Raw genomic sequence first — 20,569 nt, 5'->3', positions numbered from 1 at the left:
CAGACTAAAAAAGTTAATACTGAAGGTAAGAGCTCAAATATCAATGATGAAGATGACTGTTAGATGCTTTTACCTTTTACTGACTCCTCTTCTTACTGTTGTTCATTTTTTATCTGTGTGATTATAATATGAGCACCTTAAACCTGAATGGGGCCAGGTCTGATTCTAAATGAGCTGCTCTTTTTAAACTGATGGAGACTAAAAGAATCGATGTTATGTTTGTTCAGGAAACTCACAGCACTACAGATGATGAAATTGACTGGAAAAGGGCTTTTAAAGAGGAGAAGGTTTTAAGCCATGGGTTAATGTGGAAATATGGAAATATGTAACACTTCCTGTTTTGAACCAAATCTGCAGGAAGTTGTTATTTAATAACTTTAAAATTAATTGTCCTATTAAAAGTTGTTTGATAACTTTTGTCAGGAGGGTCCACAGATGCTGTGTGCCAAGTTCCGTGCAAATTGGTGAAATTGCCTGGGAGGAGTTCGAAAAAGAACGAGGAACGAAGAATATCAGATGAACATACATTGTGGTTGAAGCAATGGTTGAAGTATGTATCTGCCCTGGTTACCAGGGTAGGGTTAGGGTCATCATCAACATCAAGTCTGGCTTCACAGAATAACAAATAAACAGTCTTTACCGTGTACGCCACGTAAAACCAGTGGTAGATAAGTTTTTGAAGCAAAAAAGTTCTCCGTCCCGATCGTGTGATATCTCTTCTTATTTTTTGCCGGTCTTTTCCTCTTTTTTGCCGGTCTCCCACTCACCACTTCCGGTCATGTGACTCACGTAAACTTGACTCTCAGTTCTTCAATACTTTCATTAAACAATTAATTTTTAACAGCTTGTGGCATTAATTATATCGTATAGTGAAATATTCAATTTATATGCAACATTAAACAAAATCAACAACAATAAATATATAATATATTTTGCCGTTGCCATAGAAACACATAAACAATTGCACTTGCGTCAGCTACAAAGTACTTCCTGGTGACAGGAAGTACAGCCTTCCTGGTAAAGCTTTTTAGTAGTTTATGCAAAATGTTGTGCATGTAAGAGAGCATTTCTGTTGTGTTTATGAGAGCATTTCAGTAGTGTGTGTGAGAACGTTTCAGTAGTGTGTGTGAGAGCATTGCAGTAGTGTGCATGAGAGTGTTTCACTCACTTCTATGTATGAGAGCATTTCAGCAGTGTGTGTGAGAACATTTCACTTGTATGTGTGAGAGTGTTTTAGTGGTGTGTGTGTGAGTGAATATTTTTTCAGTTGTTTATGTGAGCGTGTTTAAGTAGTGTACGAGTATTACCTATGTGTGTGTGTGAGGTAATTCTAAATAAAGTCCCTGACGGTCCCTCATAGATGCACACACACACACACACACACACACACACACACATACACACGCACGCACACACACAAACTCACTTGAAGAGTCTTGCTGGGGAGAAGTAGAAGTAAATGGGTATTAATCCTCAAGATCAGACAGCATTTGTGGAGACATATGTGTGGCTGAGAAGGTATAGCTGGCTCCTCATCCTGGCAAGTGGCAGAGGGTGCTCCAAAATATTGAAAAAAGTGCTCCTGCATTTGCATTAAAATACAACATAAATGATCAATGCATGAATAGCTCAATTAAATAAACATGCTATTGAGCATAATTTATCCAACTTTTAGAATAGGAAACAAATAAATAACACACCCTCCTTGGTTAATGGCTAAATGTATACATGACATACTCCAAATCACTCAGAAAGCTACATCACAAAATATTAGTGCAATATACGTCTTTTGAATCAGCTTACAGAATTGATAAGTCATGTATTCTGAGCAGCACAGGATCTAATGTGATGTTTACCAATAGTATATGAGCTAGTCATTGTTTCATTACATACACATTATTGGGGTGAAATTAATTACATATAATGTTTGCTAGTCAGTTGGACTGAAAACGGATGCTGTCGGCATCTACTATTATAGCCAGCAGTATAGCAAGAGGCTAACAAACATACGTGTTAGTCTAATTAACGTCATTTCATATCATTACATGCATGATCATACTCATGAAGAGTAGATAACATGGCTCCATACCTTTATTTTTTGCTCGTTTCTCCACTTCTTCTTCTTCTCCAACTATTACTTGCACGCTACACGGTAATAAATGGTGTGAAGCAAGAGGAATTGTGAGCCTACCTTGTGCACTGACTGCTAACTGTTAAGTTAACATTAGTGAGAAAGTATTGACCACCGTCACATCAAAATAAACCATAAACTACTGCTCAATATCTAAAGTGAAGTAACAGCTAGCTGGTGTCAGTTACTTGTAAAATGCATAGATAATGTTTAACAGAAAATCTCAATTTAGCTTGCACCTAAGTTATCACATATTTGAGTTTGCTAACATTAGCAATAACGTCAGCTAGTTCGAGGTGTATGCTGGGCTAACGATCACATAAGCAGCTCATTTCCCATATTTAAGAATGATTAAACATGGACTTAACATTACCTGCAAGTGATGCGCAGGCATCTTCTCACAGGTTCTTCTGCTTTCTTTTCTCTGCTCCTGACTCCTGCTGTCTTTTCGGGGCCATTTCCAAAAAAGTTGACAGCCTGCTTCGTCAGGTGCAATCCAACAGACCACTGAGATAGGGAGGGGCACCCACGGGGAGCTTGGGAAGTTAAGTGTGTGTGTGTGGCAGGGGGGCAATTAAATATCTCTTGTCCTTCCTGTTTTGTGATATACATGCCTAAAATGTGTCTAACATTTCTATACTGAAATAATGTCAGCGTTATAATTATTATGACGATGATGATTTTTCAAAATTTATACTTTTGGTGCCCCCTCAGCACTTGGTGCCCTACGCACAGCGCATGATGCGTGTGGTGGGAGTGGCGGCGCTGCACCTCTTTTGTGATATATTTCACTATTTAACCCAACCCCGAAAAATAACATATGTGAAACTATGGGCTTTTATTCACAATATTATTATGACTGACATGCTTTTTGTGGAAGGAATTCGTGTTGTGATTGACTTTATCCTACTAATTGCATTAGTTGTGCACAGTGTTGGGGCTCGTTGATACACATTACTCTCAAAAATAGTAATGCCTTACATTACATGATTACTCCCTGAATAAAGTTACTATTAGTTACAGCACTGGTAACATTCTCATTCATGCTTGCTTGGCGTCTCATTCATGTTGCTCCATGGCTCCTTAGCAACAAGCTTTGTGTGTGCGTGCTGTCTCTGTAGGTGCTTTGTTAAGTTTGAGGTAGTGTTAGCAGCAGTGGAGAGAAGTTTCCAACAGGGGCAAGTGTGCACCTTACAGTCAAGGTATTTTAATTACATTAAACAAATTCAAAGTCATTTTTGTATCGCCAACTGTTTGAGAGCAGAAAATGGCAGAATGTTGTGAGTCCAATGGACAATCTAGGGTAGGATGTACATTTAAGGTCCTGTGTGTAACATGTAGTGGCATCTACAGTTACAGATGCCTTGATTTTCCCCTCCCATCTGACTGCCAGTTAGTTCCCAGCCACTGGGAGTCACTTTTATCCCACTACATTTACTTTAAAGCTTTAGTTAGATTAGTAAGTGTTAGCTCTACTTGTTACTTTACTTAATTTATATTTTATATCAGTAATCTATATCAGTTGTAGCTAGATTATATTATACTAGGTTAAGCCACCCAACAGGGGAGCACCCTAAAGTTATGAACACATTGATGCATCAATAGTTAAAATTCAAGAATATACTACAGATATATTTTTTTGATATGGACCATTTGTTTATTCAGTCACGCGTTTATTTAGTTTCTTTCTCATCTGATTAAAATGTCTCTTGCTGATGCTCCCCACTCAGTTGTAGAGTGTGCATACCATACAGACACCCTACAACAACCGTCTTGTTTTATTGTTTCATCAGAGATTTGTTAGCCTCTGTTTTCATAGTACATAAACAAAATGGTGGAGACTTCACATTCACAAGATGCTAAGTGCTACATGAAAGATGTTCCTCATATTTTGTTAGGGGACGGGCAGCTGAGGTTTGCCAATTATCCACTTTTGTTTGCTCACAGAGAACTAAGCAGCTCCAGAGTACAGTCGCACCAGTGATTAAATATTATTAACGATCATTTAAAAATCAGACTATGAATGAGAGACAAACTGGTAAATAAACGTATTCTGCCTATAGAAAATGGTTCCTGTGCCTCTGAGCAGGACACAGTAGTCATACAGACTGCAGCATGTTTTTCAAGCAACATGTAACAGAAAAATTGTAAGTGCAGTTTGAACTTTAAAGGGATATTCTGGTGTGAGTTTAATCCATGGTCTAACACACCGTGACACTGAGTAAGACCCCCCCGAGAGATCAAGGTTGCAGACCACTAGCTTATGTTGTTTTAGAAACCTCAGAAAAGACTGCATGGTAACAATACATTGCAGACTATGCCTCCATCAAGAAACCTCTGTCAAAACACCACAATGATTCTCAGAACAGCACCAAACTTCAGCAACAGTCCAAATAGGGTCTCAGCACATAGTTCGAGGCAGGGGCGGTCCTAGACCATTTGGTGCCCTAGGTAAGCTTTACTGATAGCGCCCCATCCCCATGAGAAAAGACCAAAGACAGTGTCCAATGAATTGCTCATTTATTTAAACAATGATAATCCAAACAATATAACAATATGTGCAAATTGATAAACATCTTCAATAATAAATACACAAAAATGAAAAATGAAATCAGGTGGTACATGATACCATCCTCTCCGAACCAACTAGGTCTGTTACATGAAGAGGACAGTCAGCAGGATCAGCTGAAGGTGAATTGCCAGTGTTTGCTGCATCTAGAGGGCACATGAAGCACACTTTCTCACATTGTATTAACTTATGACACACCCACACACACGATATAGAAAAAATATAATATCAATGTAATGCTACTGTGTGACTGCAGCATAAAGCAGAAACTGATATTTTTTAAAGAGAACATCTTAGATGAATAAAACAGGACATTTAAGTTAGGACCCTATTTGTACTGCTGCTGAAGTTTTGAGCTGTTCTGAGAATAATGTGTGGCTTTTTGACAGCGGAGGAAATTAATTTGTAAAATGGAAGCATAATTTGGACTGAAATTAACCCGTTAATTAACAGTATATCTCTGCAATTCCAAGGTCCATTTGAATAATCACAGTATTATAAAAGGGAACTCTTGAAATATGTCTTAAGATGTGCCAGTATGTATGTCACTGGCTCCAAGTAAATTAAGTTGGCAAAGAGCATTCATGGTTTGTTTTTTTTAATTACTGTTTAATTACCATAGAATGAATATCTGTGAGGAATGATGCAGCTCCAAATCTCCAGCAAACCATTGTAAGGTTTTAGTACAGAGCACTCCAGCAGAATTTTCAAAATGTGCCATTTTGACACCATTTAAAATGTCTCAGGTACCAAATTATACATGATACATGTTACCATAGATGCTCAAAAATTACCTCAATTAGATCTTCAAAAAAATAGAACATACTTTGCTGGAAATGCATTGTTCCATTTTTGAATAAATGTAAAGTGGAGGGAGAAGTGTAAACTCTCCAACATCACTGGCTCTCACTAAAAGGCTGTATTTACTATCTCAGAAGGGCACTCAGATATGCTGTAATTGAGGCAAAGAACATGCTCCCATTATTGGTTCTTAGTCACCTTCTCTCCTGACAGAGGACAATACAAGTCAATTCAAGCATGTCAGGCGAGAGAATACAACAGCACTGATGTGCACAGCGGCTTTCAGCTTTTTAATGACAAAACATGTAATCCTCCTCCAGTGTGATGGTTAAAATGTCAGGCCAGCAACTGTAACTGGCAAGAATGTGTCTGTCACACCAGAGAACACAAGGATGCAGACATTGGTTCAGTCATTTTGATGCAAACAAACGGCTTAAAGGACGGTTAGGCCAGCAAGAGTCAAAACCAGGAAAGCTGTCCAGAACAAACATATCCAGACAGATACGGTTTAAGGGACCCAGTTTCAGGGTGTGGGAAACCAGGAATAGTTGATATGCAGTTTTAATGACCAGCTTCAACAGGAATAAACCAAGATCAGCATAATAACAGTAATGTATCTATGCAAAGTCTCTGGAGGGGATGCTGATAAAACAGGCTGAATCAGGCAGGGATCCACTGAGTGCATTGCAGAATTAGCCTAAACAAACTTGCACATCAATATGAAAGCCACAGTATCAGACAGGGGTGAAACCAGCAGATGGATACTTACACTGTGCACAAACACACAAGCAAGTATGGTAATGTAGAGAGTGTCTGAGCCACAGGAAGCCACAGGACTGGAAAACTCACTCTGTGTCGTTGTGGTGGAAAGGGTTTACCAGGCAGCCACTGGCAAAACACTATTCAAAGAACTACCTGAAAATCTCAAAGTCAGGGCCAGAAAGTAGGTGAGTTTAACGGGGAACTGACAAGAGGGGTTGGTCAGAGGCGGGCAGGGTTGGCAGGAGGAAATCAGTCTGGAGGGAAGTGCTTGAGAGTCTTTCATAAGAGGGGAAGAGCAGTCTAGCAATGAGTGTCTGTGAGGCTGGGGTAGGTATACTGGGCTGACTGGTGATGAGGAGCAGCTGAGAGAACAGTTGAGAGGAGTTAGCTGATTAGGTGATAATGGCTGGTGACAGGGCAGGAAGAAGGGAGCAGATGCAACTATGCCAACTGTGACATAAGGTCCAGGTACACAACCAAAATCACTGGGAGAAATAAACACAAGAAAGGTGTGAGAACACAATATAACGCAATATACGCAATAGAATAGAATAGAATAGAATAGAATTTGCATTTATTGTCACTATACACATGTACAATGAAATTGTGAACATCTGGGGTACATCCCAGCTCTCATGAACTGCATCCGCATTTCCCTCATATTGATCTTTTCCTTGTGTCTTAGTCCCAACCATCAATACGTTTTAAGAACAATGAGACGTCCTGTGTCACGTGAACCAGCATGTGTTTCTGAAGACAATCAGTTGTCAGTCAGATATAACAGATGCAGAGACTTTTGATAAATATGTCTGCATGTACACTGTGCTCATACTAATAGAGACGCACAGTTGTCAATGCTCAGCAGTGTTTTATCTCTGTAGCCTGTTAATTGTTGCACCTGCATATGAATAAGCTGCACTCTGTTTACTGTGTACTGTGCTGAGGCATAGAAACCATTCCTTCTGGCAGAAGGCCTCTATATTACCAGGCATGAAAATCACTCACCTTTCGGCAAAATTCGCCGTTTTGAAACCAAAATAGGTGCCCTACCTGAATCGTGTAGATCCGATGAGAATATATATTTATTTATTTATTTTTGTGGGGGGACGATGTCTGCGCCTGAGGGGAGTCTTGAATTTGATATAAACAACTTTTCTAAAATCTCTACAACTCATTTTCTATTTCCATCTGGCAGATGTGTTCAGGAAGATCAGTAAGCACGTTACATTCTGTCAGAGTTTAGAACTGGGTTCTTAGCGGGGGGGCTTTTAATTTGATTGTAGCGACCGTTCGTAGGTTGCCGCTACAGCAAGCGGACAATGAAGCCAGCCACAGAGACCGAGGAGACGCTAGTATCTCCTGGATCTCAGCAGCTGACAAGTTGCTCATCTTGACGTCCGCAGAGGAAGTCATGGACTGACTGCTGTGATCAGCTGTTTCCTGGTTTTAAAACTCCCCGGCTGTGAGTTGCACAACAGGGCAAGTCATCGACACCTCCACCAATCTCACGCAGTGGCCGGCATGTCAACGGCTCGGATTTAAATAACGTTAGCAATGGAGGTGGAAAAAAGCGTACCCTCCGGGGCGACAAATTGGCGGACCAAAACAGACCCCAGATATACCGCCCTCCATCTAAATCCGCGGACCTAGCCCCAAAAAGGACAAACAAATTCGGCAGCTTGCTGCCCAGTATTAAAACTGCTGTTAACTATGCAAACAAGGGCAGCCATGCACTGCAGGCACACTGTCAAACAGAAGTGCACAGGATGAAGGTGCAGGTCATAGCATCAACACACTGTAGCCAGCACCTTTATTCCAAGCAGAGAGACAGCAACCTCTTCAAAACCAATATTCATCTTGTCAAAACACACTCTTTAAGGGCTTGCTTTTTTTTCTGTGGCAGATTGCGCTATTAAAGTTGTGCTGTTGTGGATTTCATGAGAGAAGTTGTCATTCTCATTTCTTATAGTATAATGTGACCATGTATAGATAGATACTTTATTATACATTCATGCTGTCTTGTAATTCTGCTTGATTTCTCTCTCAAAATGCATCATATTGATGCTTTTATATATGAAATATTCTAAATTTTCCTCCAGGGGAGCATGCCCCTGGACACTCCCAGAAGGGTAATATCATTCTCAGCCTTTTCAGCCAGACCTGTTTTCATGCCTAAATATGTATTTGTGTAGTTATGATCATGATTTTTATATTTGATAACCAAAAACATGATTCTGGTGTCTTTCTAATACTGAAAATGATTTAATACTCCATAATATTTCAGGAAGAATTTCTATGATGTAACCTGACACTTGTTTTTTTTTTTTCATTTAAGAAGACAGATGAAAAACGTTGTTTGCGGTTCTTTTGTTGTTCAGACAAACAATTAACAGATTTTTAATCAAATGGTGAACTTGGGAGTGAAACACTTCTAGTGGTGTTGTGATTAAAGAGATCAGTACTAGTCGGGGAGCCAAAGTCTCAAGAATGGGTTGAACCTGACATGGTGTGCCATACTTTTTATTTGTGTTTTTTCTGGTAACTTTGACCCTAAGAACCAATAATTGGAGGGTCTGCTCTGCTGGAAATATAGCAAAAGAAAATGCGGCCATTTTAGTGTACACACCCTATATTTTTTATCAAAAAAATGTGAAAAATATTTTTTTCCCTGAACTCCTTAGTGGGCTGGGTAGGCTGTCAATAAATGCATTCCAGATACACATAACATATGTGCTGACAACATCCACTAAAAAATTACTCTTAAAACACATTTCTACATGATTTTGCATCAATTTAATGCAAAAAAATTAGGCGTTTTCTCACTTTTTTCCAATATTTTAAACTTGACTTCATTGGCAATCAATTACTCCCCCAAGTTATGACATCAGTCAATTGCCATTCTTCTCACCAAACAGTATACTCATTCCACAGAAAAAAAATGATAAAAATCCAACCAAAATCAATGGATCTGTGATGATTTCTCTACTAGTTGGTGATTAACAGGCTCAGAACCTCAGCAGAATTTAACCCAGTGGTGTAAGTATCAGCGGTGCAACCGGTGCAGCTGCACTAGGGCCCAGACCCATGAAGGAAGAGAAACAAACAAACAAACAAACAAAAAAAACAAACAGCTGTCCAGAATTGCCACAGGCCCTGTTTTTGTGAATGAAATAGCTGGGGGCAGGTCTGTAAGGTAACGCTGAGTGGCCTTGATGCCTGTCAGTCATGATGAGTTGTCTCGTCACCTCTCTGCTGTGTCTGCAGCTGAGCACTGTGGGCCGAACCGATGCATGTCTCTCTCACCGGGCCGGGAGAGTTATCATACTGTAACATACCAAATAATAACTTAATAGACCAGGCGTTTATTTGGGACCAGGCGGCAATTTGGGACAGGCGTTTAATTCCTTCCACATAAAAATCCGGGATGAAAATGTCACAAACTTCTCCAGATTCTCAGTGAATTCTCTGGCATTCTTCTGGGCAATATTTGTCTTCTGCAAGTGAAGTTCTTGCAGCGGAGGAAACAATTCAGTCAACCAGCACTCGCGGCAAACTCCTCATCTCTGCTGTCACTCACAGTGGCTGACATTTGTTTCTCCATCGCCCGGATCACTTTGCTGGACACTCTCTCGTGGCGTGCCCGTTTGCTGATCACCCATCCCCACATGTTTATCTCAAGCTCCTCGCTAGACTTTTTCCTCCCTCCACCAGGCAGCCCTGTCGCTGTCCTCCTCAGACAGACGCCGAAGCTCTGTTTATTTCATCTCTCACGTTCTTGACTGCGTCGACTGAGAAACGTCTATGTGCAGCAAATGAATGAATGAATGAATGAATGAATGAATGAATGAATGAATGAATGAATGAATGAATGAATGAATGAATGAATGAATGAATGAATGAATGAATGAATGAATGAATGAATGAATGAATGAATGAATGAATGAATGAATGAATGAATGAATGAATGAATGAATGAATGAATGAATGAATGAATGAATGAATGAATGAATGAATGAATGAATGAATGAATGAATGAATGAATGAATGAATGAATGAATGAATGAATGAATGAATGAATGAAATGAATGAATGAATGAATGAATGAATGAATGAATGAATGAATGAATGAATGAATGAATGAATGAATGAATGAATGAATGAATGAATGAATGAATGAATGAATGAATGAATGAATGAATGAATGAAAGAATGAATGAATGAATGAATGAATGAATGAATGAATGAATGAATGAATGAATGAATGAATGAATGAATGAATGAATGAATGAATGAATTAATGAATGAATGAATGAATGAATGAATGAATGATACGGCCGTCCATCGGCCCAGTATTGACCGGCCCACCGGGAAAAATCCCGGTACTCCCGAGGGAAAGTCACCCCTGCAATACCAGTTCTCTCGAGTGCGTGTGTGTGCGTGCACGTGCGCACGAATGTGTGCCTTTGTTTAGGGGCACCAAAAAATATTTGCACTGGGGCCTATCACTATGATGTTACGTTACTTATTCAATCTGTACTTCCCTGGGTCCCTTTTTGAGGCTCCAGCTCGAAAATGACATGCTCAGAATAAATAGGGTATATCTCTGTAATTACAAGCTTTATGTGCATTATCTTGGTATCACAATAAAGGTAACACTTGTGAGATTCCATCAGAAGTGTAAACATCACTATTGATGCAACTGTGTCAGAGTAAATGCAGAGGGAACACAGCATAAATGGAAGATAAAAATGGTATTATTAGAACGTGTGGAGACTCTGCTATCGAGTGGATACAGTGAAACCTGACATCAGAGCAGCCGCTGTGCCGGATTTATTTGTCTGTTTGCTCGTATTTCTGTGTATTCGCCTTGCATTGTTTAACCGCTTGGTGTTGTAACTGTGTTTGTTGGTCATACTAATGGTTTATATGATCGTGTAGCAGAGATTCTGAGCTTTCTGTGGGTGTGCAGCGTGTGTGTGTGTGTGTGCAAGCTACTGTCAGATTGGGGTTTAAAGGGAAAACTATGGAAGGGAAAGGTGGACCCAAATGCAGTTATACACGGGAGGCGAGGATAAAGGGAACAAAAAGCGAGCTTTAATTTAGCAAAAGCCGAATGCAAAACACCAAGGCAGACAAAACGGGGACCAGAAACAAAGTAACAACCAAAACAGCATGGCAAAGTAACAACTTAAAGGCAAGACAAAGTAAAAAGAAAAAAATCAAAGTTCAAATCAACCATCAGAAACCAGAAATCAAAATCCAAAGAACACATACCATTTGGAAGGAACAGGGACAAGAGCAGGGACAAGAGCAGGGACAAGAGCATGGACAAGAGCATGGACAAGAGCAAACAGAAAACAGTGACCAGACAAGGAGTGAGGGGAACACAGAGACTAAATACACAGACACTAATGACATGACGAGGAACAGGTGAGGAGAGAGGAGGAAGGAAGCCAGGTGTGATAATGAGGGGGAGGAGCACAGAGGAACAGACCAGGAGGGAACAAGACAACAGACAGAGGGAGCCAGAGGGGAGAACACAGGAGAACTTAAAGGACACATGAGGGCATGGAAAAATCAAAACATGAGACACAAGACATGGAAAAACAAAATACAGAACACAACAAGACATAGAAAAAAGGAGATGAATCAAAAACCAAAAACCAAAAACCAGAAACAAGGACAACACAAACAGGAGACATGACAGCTACATGTTGCTATTGTGGGGGGTGTTGTTATACTGCCTGATAGCCCCTGGGCTTCAGGGAAGAAAAGCTGACTCTCAAAATTCTGAAGACATATTGGATATTTACACTGGATATTTAATATGGTTAATGTCCACATTATTAAACATCATGGCTTAGGCTTCTTTTTAAATTCCACTTAAACCTGTTCTCCCAATGGAAATGTGTCACACAAGAAATATACAGCAAAATGACTCATTATTTTATTGCCTCAGGTGACATCTGTTACAACTTTAACGTAACAAAATAATTTAACATAACTTAATTAACTAGGTGCAGGTCTCTGTGAGGTGGGATAATCACGAGGGTGGCACACTGCAGATATTGCTCTGGGGACAGACCTTCACCCTCACCACCTGAGGAGACAGCAAACAAGACCCCCTCCCCCCTTCAATCCTTGAACATCTGTTAGTGTCCCCGGTGCAGAGACATGCAATGCCACACTTCACATTGACTCTTGCACAGGAGCATCCTCGGGCACACATGTTTTTCTTGCAGTAGCAGTATTTGCTCTGTTTGACTTCAGAAGGTTTTGCCTCTTTCAGCATCATGGTTGCCACCAATTTGCCATTGACAAACTGTCTCCCAAAATCAGTGGCAGCTGGGTAAGTTGGCTGAACCATGTTCCTGCTTACACACAGCCAACTGATGCAGGGCTGGGCGAAGGTGTAATAGGAGAGCATCTTCAGTTGGTGGAAGGCAACGCATATCTCCTTTGATGCTCACAAAAAGATGGGCTCACAGTGCATCTTAAGTACCACTTAAGTCACTCCTGTCATAGAGTTACACCATGTATCGCCGTGCTGCTGTTATAACATCTTCCTGAACATTCAGGCTTTCCTCAGGGTCACAGTACCTGCACAGTGGCAGAAGGTCTGTCAGGTGTTTAATAGCAGTTGTGGAGGCCCGCCTTGTTCCTCTACTGTACAGATAGCTTACTGTGTCACATCCGGTAAGTATGTAGATGCTGAGGAAAAGGGATGTAAGATCTGAAGCTGCAACATCATACTTCCCCGCCAGAGCTTCTGTGATGGCATGAACAGGTAGGAAGATATCCATCATCTTCACCCACAGCTCCTGCAGCCCACCCACATCATATCTCGACATAATATCGATCACCAACAAAGTGGATGGCGTCACACTTGTCTGGGAGGGTTCCAACGAGCTGACTAAGGTACTTTCCTTGTAGCTCATGGAAGGTGCTGCTCCTCCTGTTCTTCACATGTGAAAGGATTGATCATCTGGTTGCTGATGACATCTGTTATTTTCCTTATACATTCTGCCTCCTTTGCACCTTGGCTGTCCTTGTCCTCGTGGTGTTTGGTGTCATCTGCATCCAGGTGTGCCATAGCCTTTGTCTGCTCTGACACAGCTGTCAGAACTGGACGAGCTTTCAAGTATTTCTCTATGGCCGTTGGCTGCTGACTGATGCCAGTGAAGAGTTTTGTCTTGGCATCACGGTTGTAGGTTTTTTCATGCCATGTCTGTCCAGACACCATTGAGCTGTCCCTCTGTTTGATGTACAGTGACCTTCCCATCCTTGAATTCCCTGTAGATGTTTGGAGCCAGTGTAGGTAAGCTTCTCATAGCTCCTAGGTAGTGGGGCAGGCAAGATACGTTCTTGTAGTGGCCAGCAGCTACAAGATATGGTAACATTTTATCCACTTCAGCCAGGTGTTCCTCCTCTACATCCTCTTCTGACAGGGCATCTAGGAGTAGCTGGACGTCACATGTACTCCAGGTCCTTCTCTTCATTGACCAGCGAAGGGCAAACATGACTGCATACAGCGTGGACATGCAACAATGCATAGTAGTCTTTTCCACTGATGATTATGTTTGCTGTTCCACGGAGACAGACATCAGCTTCAACCATGATGTCTTCAATTCCAGTGGACTGCATCAAATGGCTCCAGGGTAATTCTGAGCAATATGGAAGCCACCCATGCGCAAGATTGGCATACTTCTCTTTGTTCTTCTTTTGCAGACCAAGAACCACCTCATAGATTGCTTGGTCACATGTGATGATGGCATACTCTTGACCATGTTTTCTCGACACATCCATGCAATACTGAACAGACTGTTCAGCCATATATGGGTTTGTTGGTGACTTTGGGAAGAAGGGACCATAGCTGACCACAGTTGCAGGGGTGGTATCTGGGATGAGAAATGCTTATAATGAACTCCATGTTGGAGCAGCACAGCTTGGTCCTCCAATAGTACAGTAGGGCAGCTATGCACCAAATGCCAGCAGATGCTCAGGTGGTCAAGAAGTTCTGCTAGTCACACAGGAAGCTTAGGCTCTGTTTCAACTCCAACCAGGGAGTGACTCCTTTGGCGATCTTTTAGACTCAGGTGGCTTTCCTTGGTTTGAAAAGGCTGAAAAGATTCCAGGGCTGGTTGGCGGATTTTCAGCAGAGGTAAACTAACCGTTGGTGTGGGGCCGGGGTGCTCATACTTTTTCAGCATGCGAGCTACTTATAAAATGTCCAAGTCAAAGAGATCTACCTACCCACTACAAAAATGAAAAACGTATATTTTCAATTATAAATATATCTTTAATAGTACAACTGCAGACAAGATTGCACAACACAAATAGGTAACTATGAACATCATTTTTTAATCACTTGAGTTTACTGTCATGATTTGCACTGAAGTGCATCAGTCAGGGAAACATAGTCTGGACAGCAGCTGCTGACAGCCAGCCTCAAGCACACCTCCAAATGTTCATCAGTCAAGCTGGTACGGTACTTGGACTTGATGATTTTCATGTGGGAAAAGGCTGACTCACACAAGTAAGTGGAACCGAATAATGCAGTCAAACAGATAGCACATTTCCTCATGTTCGGATACTATTTTCCATGAACAGTCCGAAAATGCCGCTCGACATTTCCCTTCTTTGGTATGGCGACGGTAGCCTGGCAGATGAGGCAAACGCACTTTGAAAATGACATTGTGAAAAAAAAGTCCTCCTCCCATTCCGTATGAAAGTGATACGTTTTTGTCTTCTTACTTGGTCCAGCTCCCCCACTCATTTTTGATAACATTTCTTTAGTTTAGAAAGAAAAAAGCGCGGACTTGAAATTGGACGTGACTCGTTGACTAGCTTGTTAGCTGAGCTGCGCTTAGCGCCGTTGTTTGCGCATGAGCGGTGACCCAGAGCAACGTCAGTTGTCAATCACTTGTCATCTGACTGGCTGCCCCATATATCAATCAAGTGACAGGATGGATGATAGGGTTAGACCGTCAGCCTATCATCATCAGCCAGTTATCACGTCGGATCCCAGATCAACCAGCCTACGGCCGGTCTGAGGTCAGAGCAATGGGAAAACAGTCATGACACTTTTCTAATGCTCTGCGGGGTAAATGTCATGCGATCTACCAATACTAACTTCGCGATCGACCGGTAGATCGCGATCGACGTATTGAGCACCCCTGGTGTGGGGTCTTCATCTGGATTCTTGTATTGAAATATGATGTGTGTTGTGCCATGCAGTGTTCATCCATTCTTTGTGTACTCTTGGAAGTCAAGTTTATCAAATGCAAACTGTGTGAATCGTCCAACCTTCAAGTTCGTTGGTATGAAGGCACCATCTCTAATTGTCTGCTCTTCAACTGCCATTGCCATTGTTGTGATATATCTCTGTGCTTCTTTGTAGCTAACGCTGTTCCCAAATCCATTTAGAAGTGACACAGTTGACTTGCTTCTGGTTTCCTTAAGGATGTGCAAAGCTGTCCCAATGTGTTTCAGTGTTTGAATCTTGGCAACTGCTTGGTAGACATCCTGGGCAAGGTTGACAACTTGTTTTTGCTGCTTAGTAGTGACTTTCACCCAGCAAACTGGAGATTAATCTGTTATCATCCATGCCAGGTGGTTATACAGGTTAGAGCTCACTCTTTGGGATGCCTCCAGGTATGATATCTCTAGCTGCAGTGACAGGTCTTCATTGAAACTTCCAGGCATCTGGTGACTTGCACTGGCTTGAGCCATTCTGGCTTCTCTTGCTTTCCTCAGGGCCTGCTTATGTTGGTCCTGGAGCTCCTTCCGTATTCTCTTTGCAGTGTTGTAGAAAGAGACTATGGTGTCATCTGGAGTCAACTCATCATCACTTATTTCTTCATACTTCTTCATGAGATCATGTGGCCAACATTCATTTCTGCTGAGCAAATCAGGCTAGAACATCCTTTCTGTGGCACAGTCATTATTTTACAATTGCCACCCACTTCATAGTGCCTTCTAAGGTGGGCAATCAAGGACTGAGATCTGTATGAGGTAACATTGTGAACTCCATGGCTTTTTCCTGTATTTACGGAATTCATCCCTCAAAGCTGTGACAAAGAATATGGCATTCTCTTTGAAAAGGGGCCCATCTATCTGAGATATGAGTTGGTTCAGTGCAGCATCATATGGAGTTGTGACTGTAGTCTTTTCCTGTGAATGAAGATGCTTTGTCAGGTCATGTATTCCTTGTGGTACTGGAATCCTCAGCAATCATATCAGTACACTTGTTTCCATCAGGATCACAAATCTTGTGTAGCATCTCTTCACCTTCATGTTTGTTTGCTTTTTCCCATACTGCATTCTGTCTGTCATGAGTGGCAATCAAATTGAGGGATCTGTTCCCCCTGGTCGTGTGTGCTCTTCCACAAATGAAGCACTCTTCCTTGTGTTTGATGGGCAGGAACATTGACATCCCTGTTTTCTTGTTAGGCCTGCTGCTCTCTGACTTGGGATTAAGCTCTTCTTCAATTTATGATTTGTGTACTTCACACAACAATTTGTGTGCCACAAAGAATTCCTCCCCAGAAAGTCATATTGAGGTTGCAGCTCATTGTCAAGTCTGTATGAGACATGATCCTTTCTGTTGGTTACAGCATATAGGAAGAAGGGGTAGCCTAGATTTGTCAGTTTCTGAAGAGGACTAGCATCACTGTCTGTTTTCTGACATATTATGCAAGCAGTATAGTTGGTACTGAGTGGCTTTTTCTCCAGCTACTTGGTTGAGAACTCAGGCTCCATCCGTCCTGGTCACTTCATTCCTCTTTTTTTCCTCCACTATTCTTCTCTCTTGCTCAGTCCACCCCTGTCCTCTTCACTCTTCTCTCGTCATTCCACTCTTCTATTCTGTTCAATCCTCCACTCTCCTCTCCACTCCACTCCTTTTTACTGTCCTTTTCAATCCTCTGCTGCCTTCTCTCCTCGCTAACTTTCCTCCACAGCAAACCCAATAAGATCAGAACCAAATCTGCAAATGGGAAATATTGTGCATTCAGGTGAAAGAAATCTAGATGTTTGACACTACCAGCGTTTGACAAATCACTCACTGTATACTGTACAGTATTATATACAAAACAAACTATGCATAATATATAGTATATTTACATCTTACAGAACATTTGTATTGTTAAGTATTGTGTCCAGTCTGATAATCATTATAGCTACATATCTTTTTGTGTGGCCATTCATGCCACAAGCTAACTAGCTATAATTGTTCTAAACCTGAATGTAACAACTGGCCATGTAGCTAACTGCTAATGGCAGCTAACGTTTAGTGCAGCTTTTAGTTATCCTTGCTAGTCTACTATCTGTCTGACATGAAAAACACTTCAAGGACCACACCAGCCTTCATACAAGTTTATTTCTAATGTTTCCTTGCTCCAAACTTATCCTTGTAGCAGGATTTATTCTCATATCTATTTCTTTACCTAGCAAGCCCAATTGAATTTTTTGCAATTTCTCAACTTCTGGTCGAAGCAAAATGGACACATACCATACATAAGATTATGAGCATTTAAAAGAAAAAAAAAAAGTAAGTCTCTACCCCATTCATGTGAGGAGTTATGGCCGTTTATAGAAACCACCCAAATTAGCTAAAACAGCTAAAGCTAGCTTAGTAAACTAGTAGAGAATGAATGCTGCTGCTACAGGGATATGTTTGGGATGAGGAAACATCAGACTGGTGTGATCCTTTCAGTTAATTACCATTACAATATCCATATTACCATTCTTCTCCCAAAATGCTGGGGCAGACCTACCAGTATTCACTAAAGTCACTGTCACATACCTCAGACAGATGAGCAGCTTCGAAGTCCATTGGTAACCGCTGGTAACTGCTGGTAACCGCTGGTAACTGTTGATAACTGTTGATAACTGTTGGTTGGTTGTTCCAAATTCATTCAAATTACTAAGATTGTGTGTGTGTTTGTCTAAGTGTGCCATGATGCTAAATATTCAGCATGTCTTTAAGAAGTTTGAGAGCAGTCTAAAATTCTATTGAGGTTCTGAGCCTGTTGATCGCCAACTAGTAGTGAAATCATCACAGATCCATTGATTTTGGTTGGGTTTTTCAAATTTTTTCGTTTATACTGTTTGGTGAGAAGAATGGCATATTGACTGATGTCATAACTTGGAGGAATAATTGATTGCTAATGAAGTAAAGATGAAAATATTGGAAAAAAGTGAGAAAACGCCACATTTTTTGCATTAAATTGATGCAAAATCATGTAGAAATGTGTTTTAAGAGTAATTTTTTCAGTGGATGTTGTCAGCACATGTGTTCTGTATATCTGGGATGCATTTATTGACAGCCTACCCAACAAAAAATATAGGGTGGGTACACTAAAATGGCCACACCCCCGCGATATTTCTGGCAGAACCGACCCTCCAATTATTGGTTCTTACGGTCAAAGTTAACAGAAAAAAATACAAATAAAAAGTATGGCACACCATGTCAGATTCAATCCATTTTATTGAGCTTTTGAGACTTTGGCTCCCCGACAATACGATGAGCAGCAGCATCCAATCAATAACCAATATCTGATAAGGCTGGCCTGTAAAAAGACTGCTGTGAAGGCTCTCCTGTATCCTCGCTTCATCACTCCTCAGAGATCACTTCTCGCTTCTACATCCTCGCCCCTCTGTGCAGAAGTAAGAGTTTTTAGTCAGCCTGTAAGATGGTGGACCAGAATGACTTCCCCTTCAAGTGAGAATCACAGAAATAAATAATCAGTGACTTGAGATATACCCTAAGATAACCTGCCAAACTGAGAATGTAGCACGAAAAAATAACAATAATACCTGGAAGGAAGCAAATGAAACTAATCAGGGCAACCTCAAAGACAATTAAAACAGTGTCATGCAAATGCACATACACTTGTATTCTATGCGGTATGCAAACCTTTATTATATTGCTAACAGGCAATGATTTCGTAGCACTACAATCTTATCTTTTTTCTGCATTCTCCATAACTGTCCTGGTGACCATAGTAACAATATATTCAAAATGACAATAGATTTCACTAACTGCTTTAGAAGACAATATGCTGAAAATAATACATTTCAACAGAATCAACCCATTTCATCATGGATATTTGTGTGTACATCTTTAACTTTATGATACTGTATAAATGTATAATGTTCACATTGTGTCTGCTTCTTTTTTTTGTCCCTTTAGAATAGGATACCAGCTTCCCATATTCGCTGGCTTCTGTATCATGTTCATCTCTACTATCAGTAAGTTCAGCCAACATGTCTTCATTATCACAAAATCGGAATGCTTGCATCATGCCTGATGTCTCTTTTTTCTAAATTTCTGTTGTGCTCACTCTCCTGAAGTGTTTGCATTCTCATCAAGCTACACTCTGCTGTTTCTGGCCAGATCACTTCAAGGTGTAGGATCCTCCTGCTCTTCTGTGGCTGGTAAGCCCCTTTCTCCCTGTTGTGATGCAATGCTCATTTCCAGTCAGTCTATTCAACCATCCACTATTCAGTTTATCTGAATACATTTGAAGCTGAATGAGTATTAGATCTTGTTTCACAGATTTGCCTCTGAACTTAGATTAGTGCTGCATTATGAGTTATTTTGTGCCTGAAATGTAAGGGGACGAGTATAGGGGGTAAATCACTTTGATGGTTCAAAAGTATTAAAGAAAAGAACTACATGCACAGTGTTTCTGATTCCTCTTCACACAGGACTTTAATGTCGCTGTACTGTTGTATACTGTTGTATAAGGGTTTGCTGGAGATTTGGAGCTGCATCATTCCTCACAGTTATTCATTCTAAAATGGTAATTAAAAAAAAAATGCTGTTTGCTATCTTCATTTACTTGGACCCAGTGACATACATGTAGCCCCAGGCTATTTCAATCCACACTTATTTTATTTCAGTAATAGTTTGATTTGATAAAAGTGCACATTCTGATTTAAAATTAGTGCATTTTGATGGACATGTTCAGTTTTATATGAAGTATGGGTTTGTCACTCTAAGAGAAGCGTCTACCTGTTTTGGCCACCACGATTCTGAATTCAACCAGGCCTGCAACGTGGGGTTATTTTCTTTCATTTACACTGTCACCGGCATGTGTGTCAGTGTGATCCCACTGGTTAGCATATGTTATTTTACTGGTAAATGAAAGAAATTTGATTTGAATTCATTTGTATTTATTGTTTGAGGTAAAAATAGAGGAAAATACAGCCACAAGCGGCAATCTGCGGGTTCTAACCTCTTTTGCCCCAAACCGGCCACCCTGACCCTCATCCCCAGTAGTTGATGACATCAGCCGCCA

The 20,569-nt window shown here is 40.8% G+C and overlaps 1 protein-coding gene across 1 annotated transcript in view; it reads left to right on the top strand.

The window, feature by feature from the left end:
- The window catches only part of slc18a2 (solute carrier family 18 member 2), a 105,746-nt gene that overhangs the window by 39,379 nt on the left and 45,798 nt on the right, over positions 1-20,569 (top strand). Inside the window, exons 4-5 of the mRNA XM_037124811.1 lie at positions 19,459-19,517; positions 19,620-19,703. Of these exons, the coding sequence (XP_036980706.1) occupies positions 19,459-19,517; positions 19,620-19,703 (143 nt within the window). The remainder of the gene's footprint in view (positions 1-19,458; positions 19,518-19,619; positions 19,704-20,569) is intronic.

Source organism: Acanthopagrus latus, chromosome 15 (assembly GCF_904848185.1).
Source record: "Acanthopagrus latus isolate v.2019 chromosome 15, fAcaLat1.1, whole genome shotgun sequence".
In the NCBI taxonomy this organism is placed as follows: Eukaryota; Metazoa; Chordata; class Actinopteri; order Spariformes; family Sparidae; genus Acanthopagrus; species Acanthopagrus latus.
This window is presented reverse-complemented; position numbering and strand designations above follow the sequence as displayed.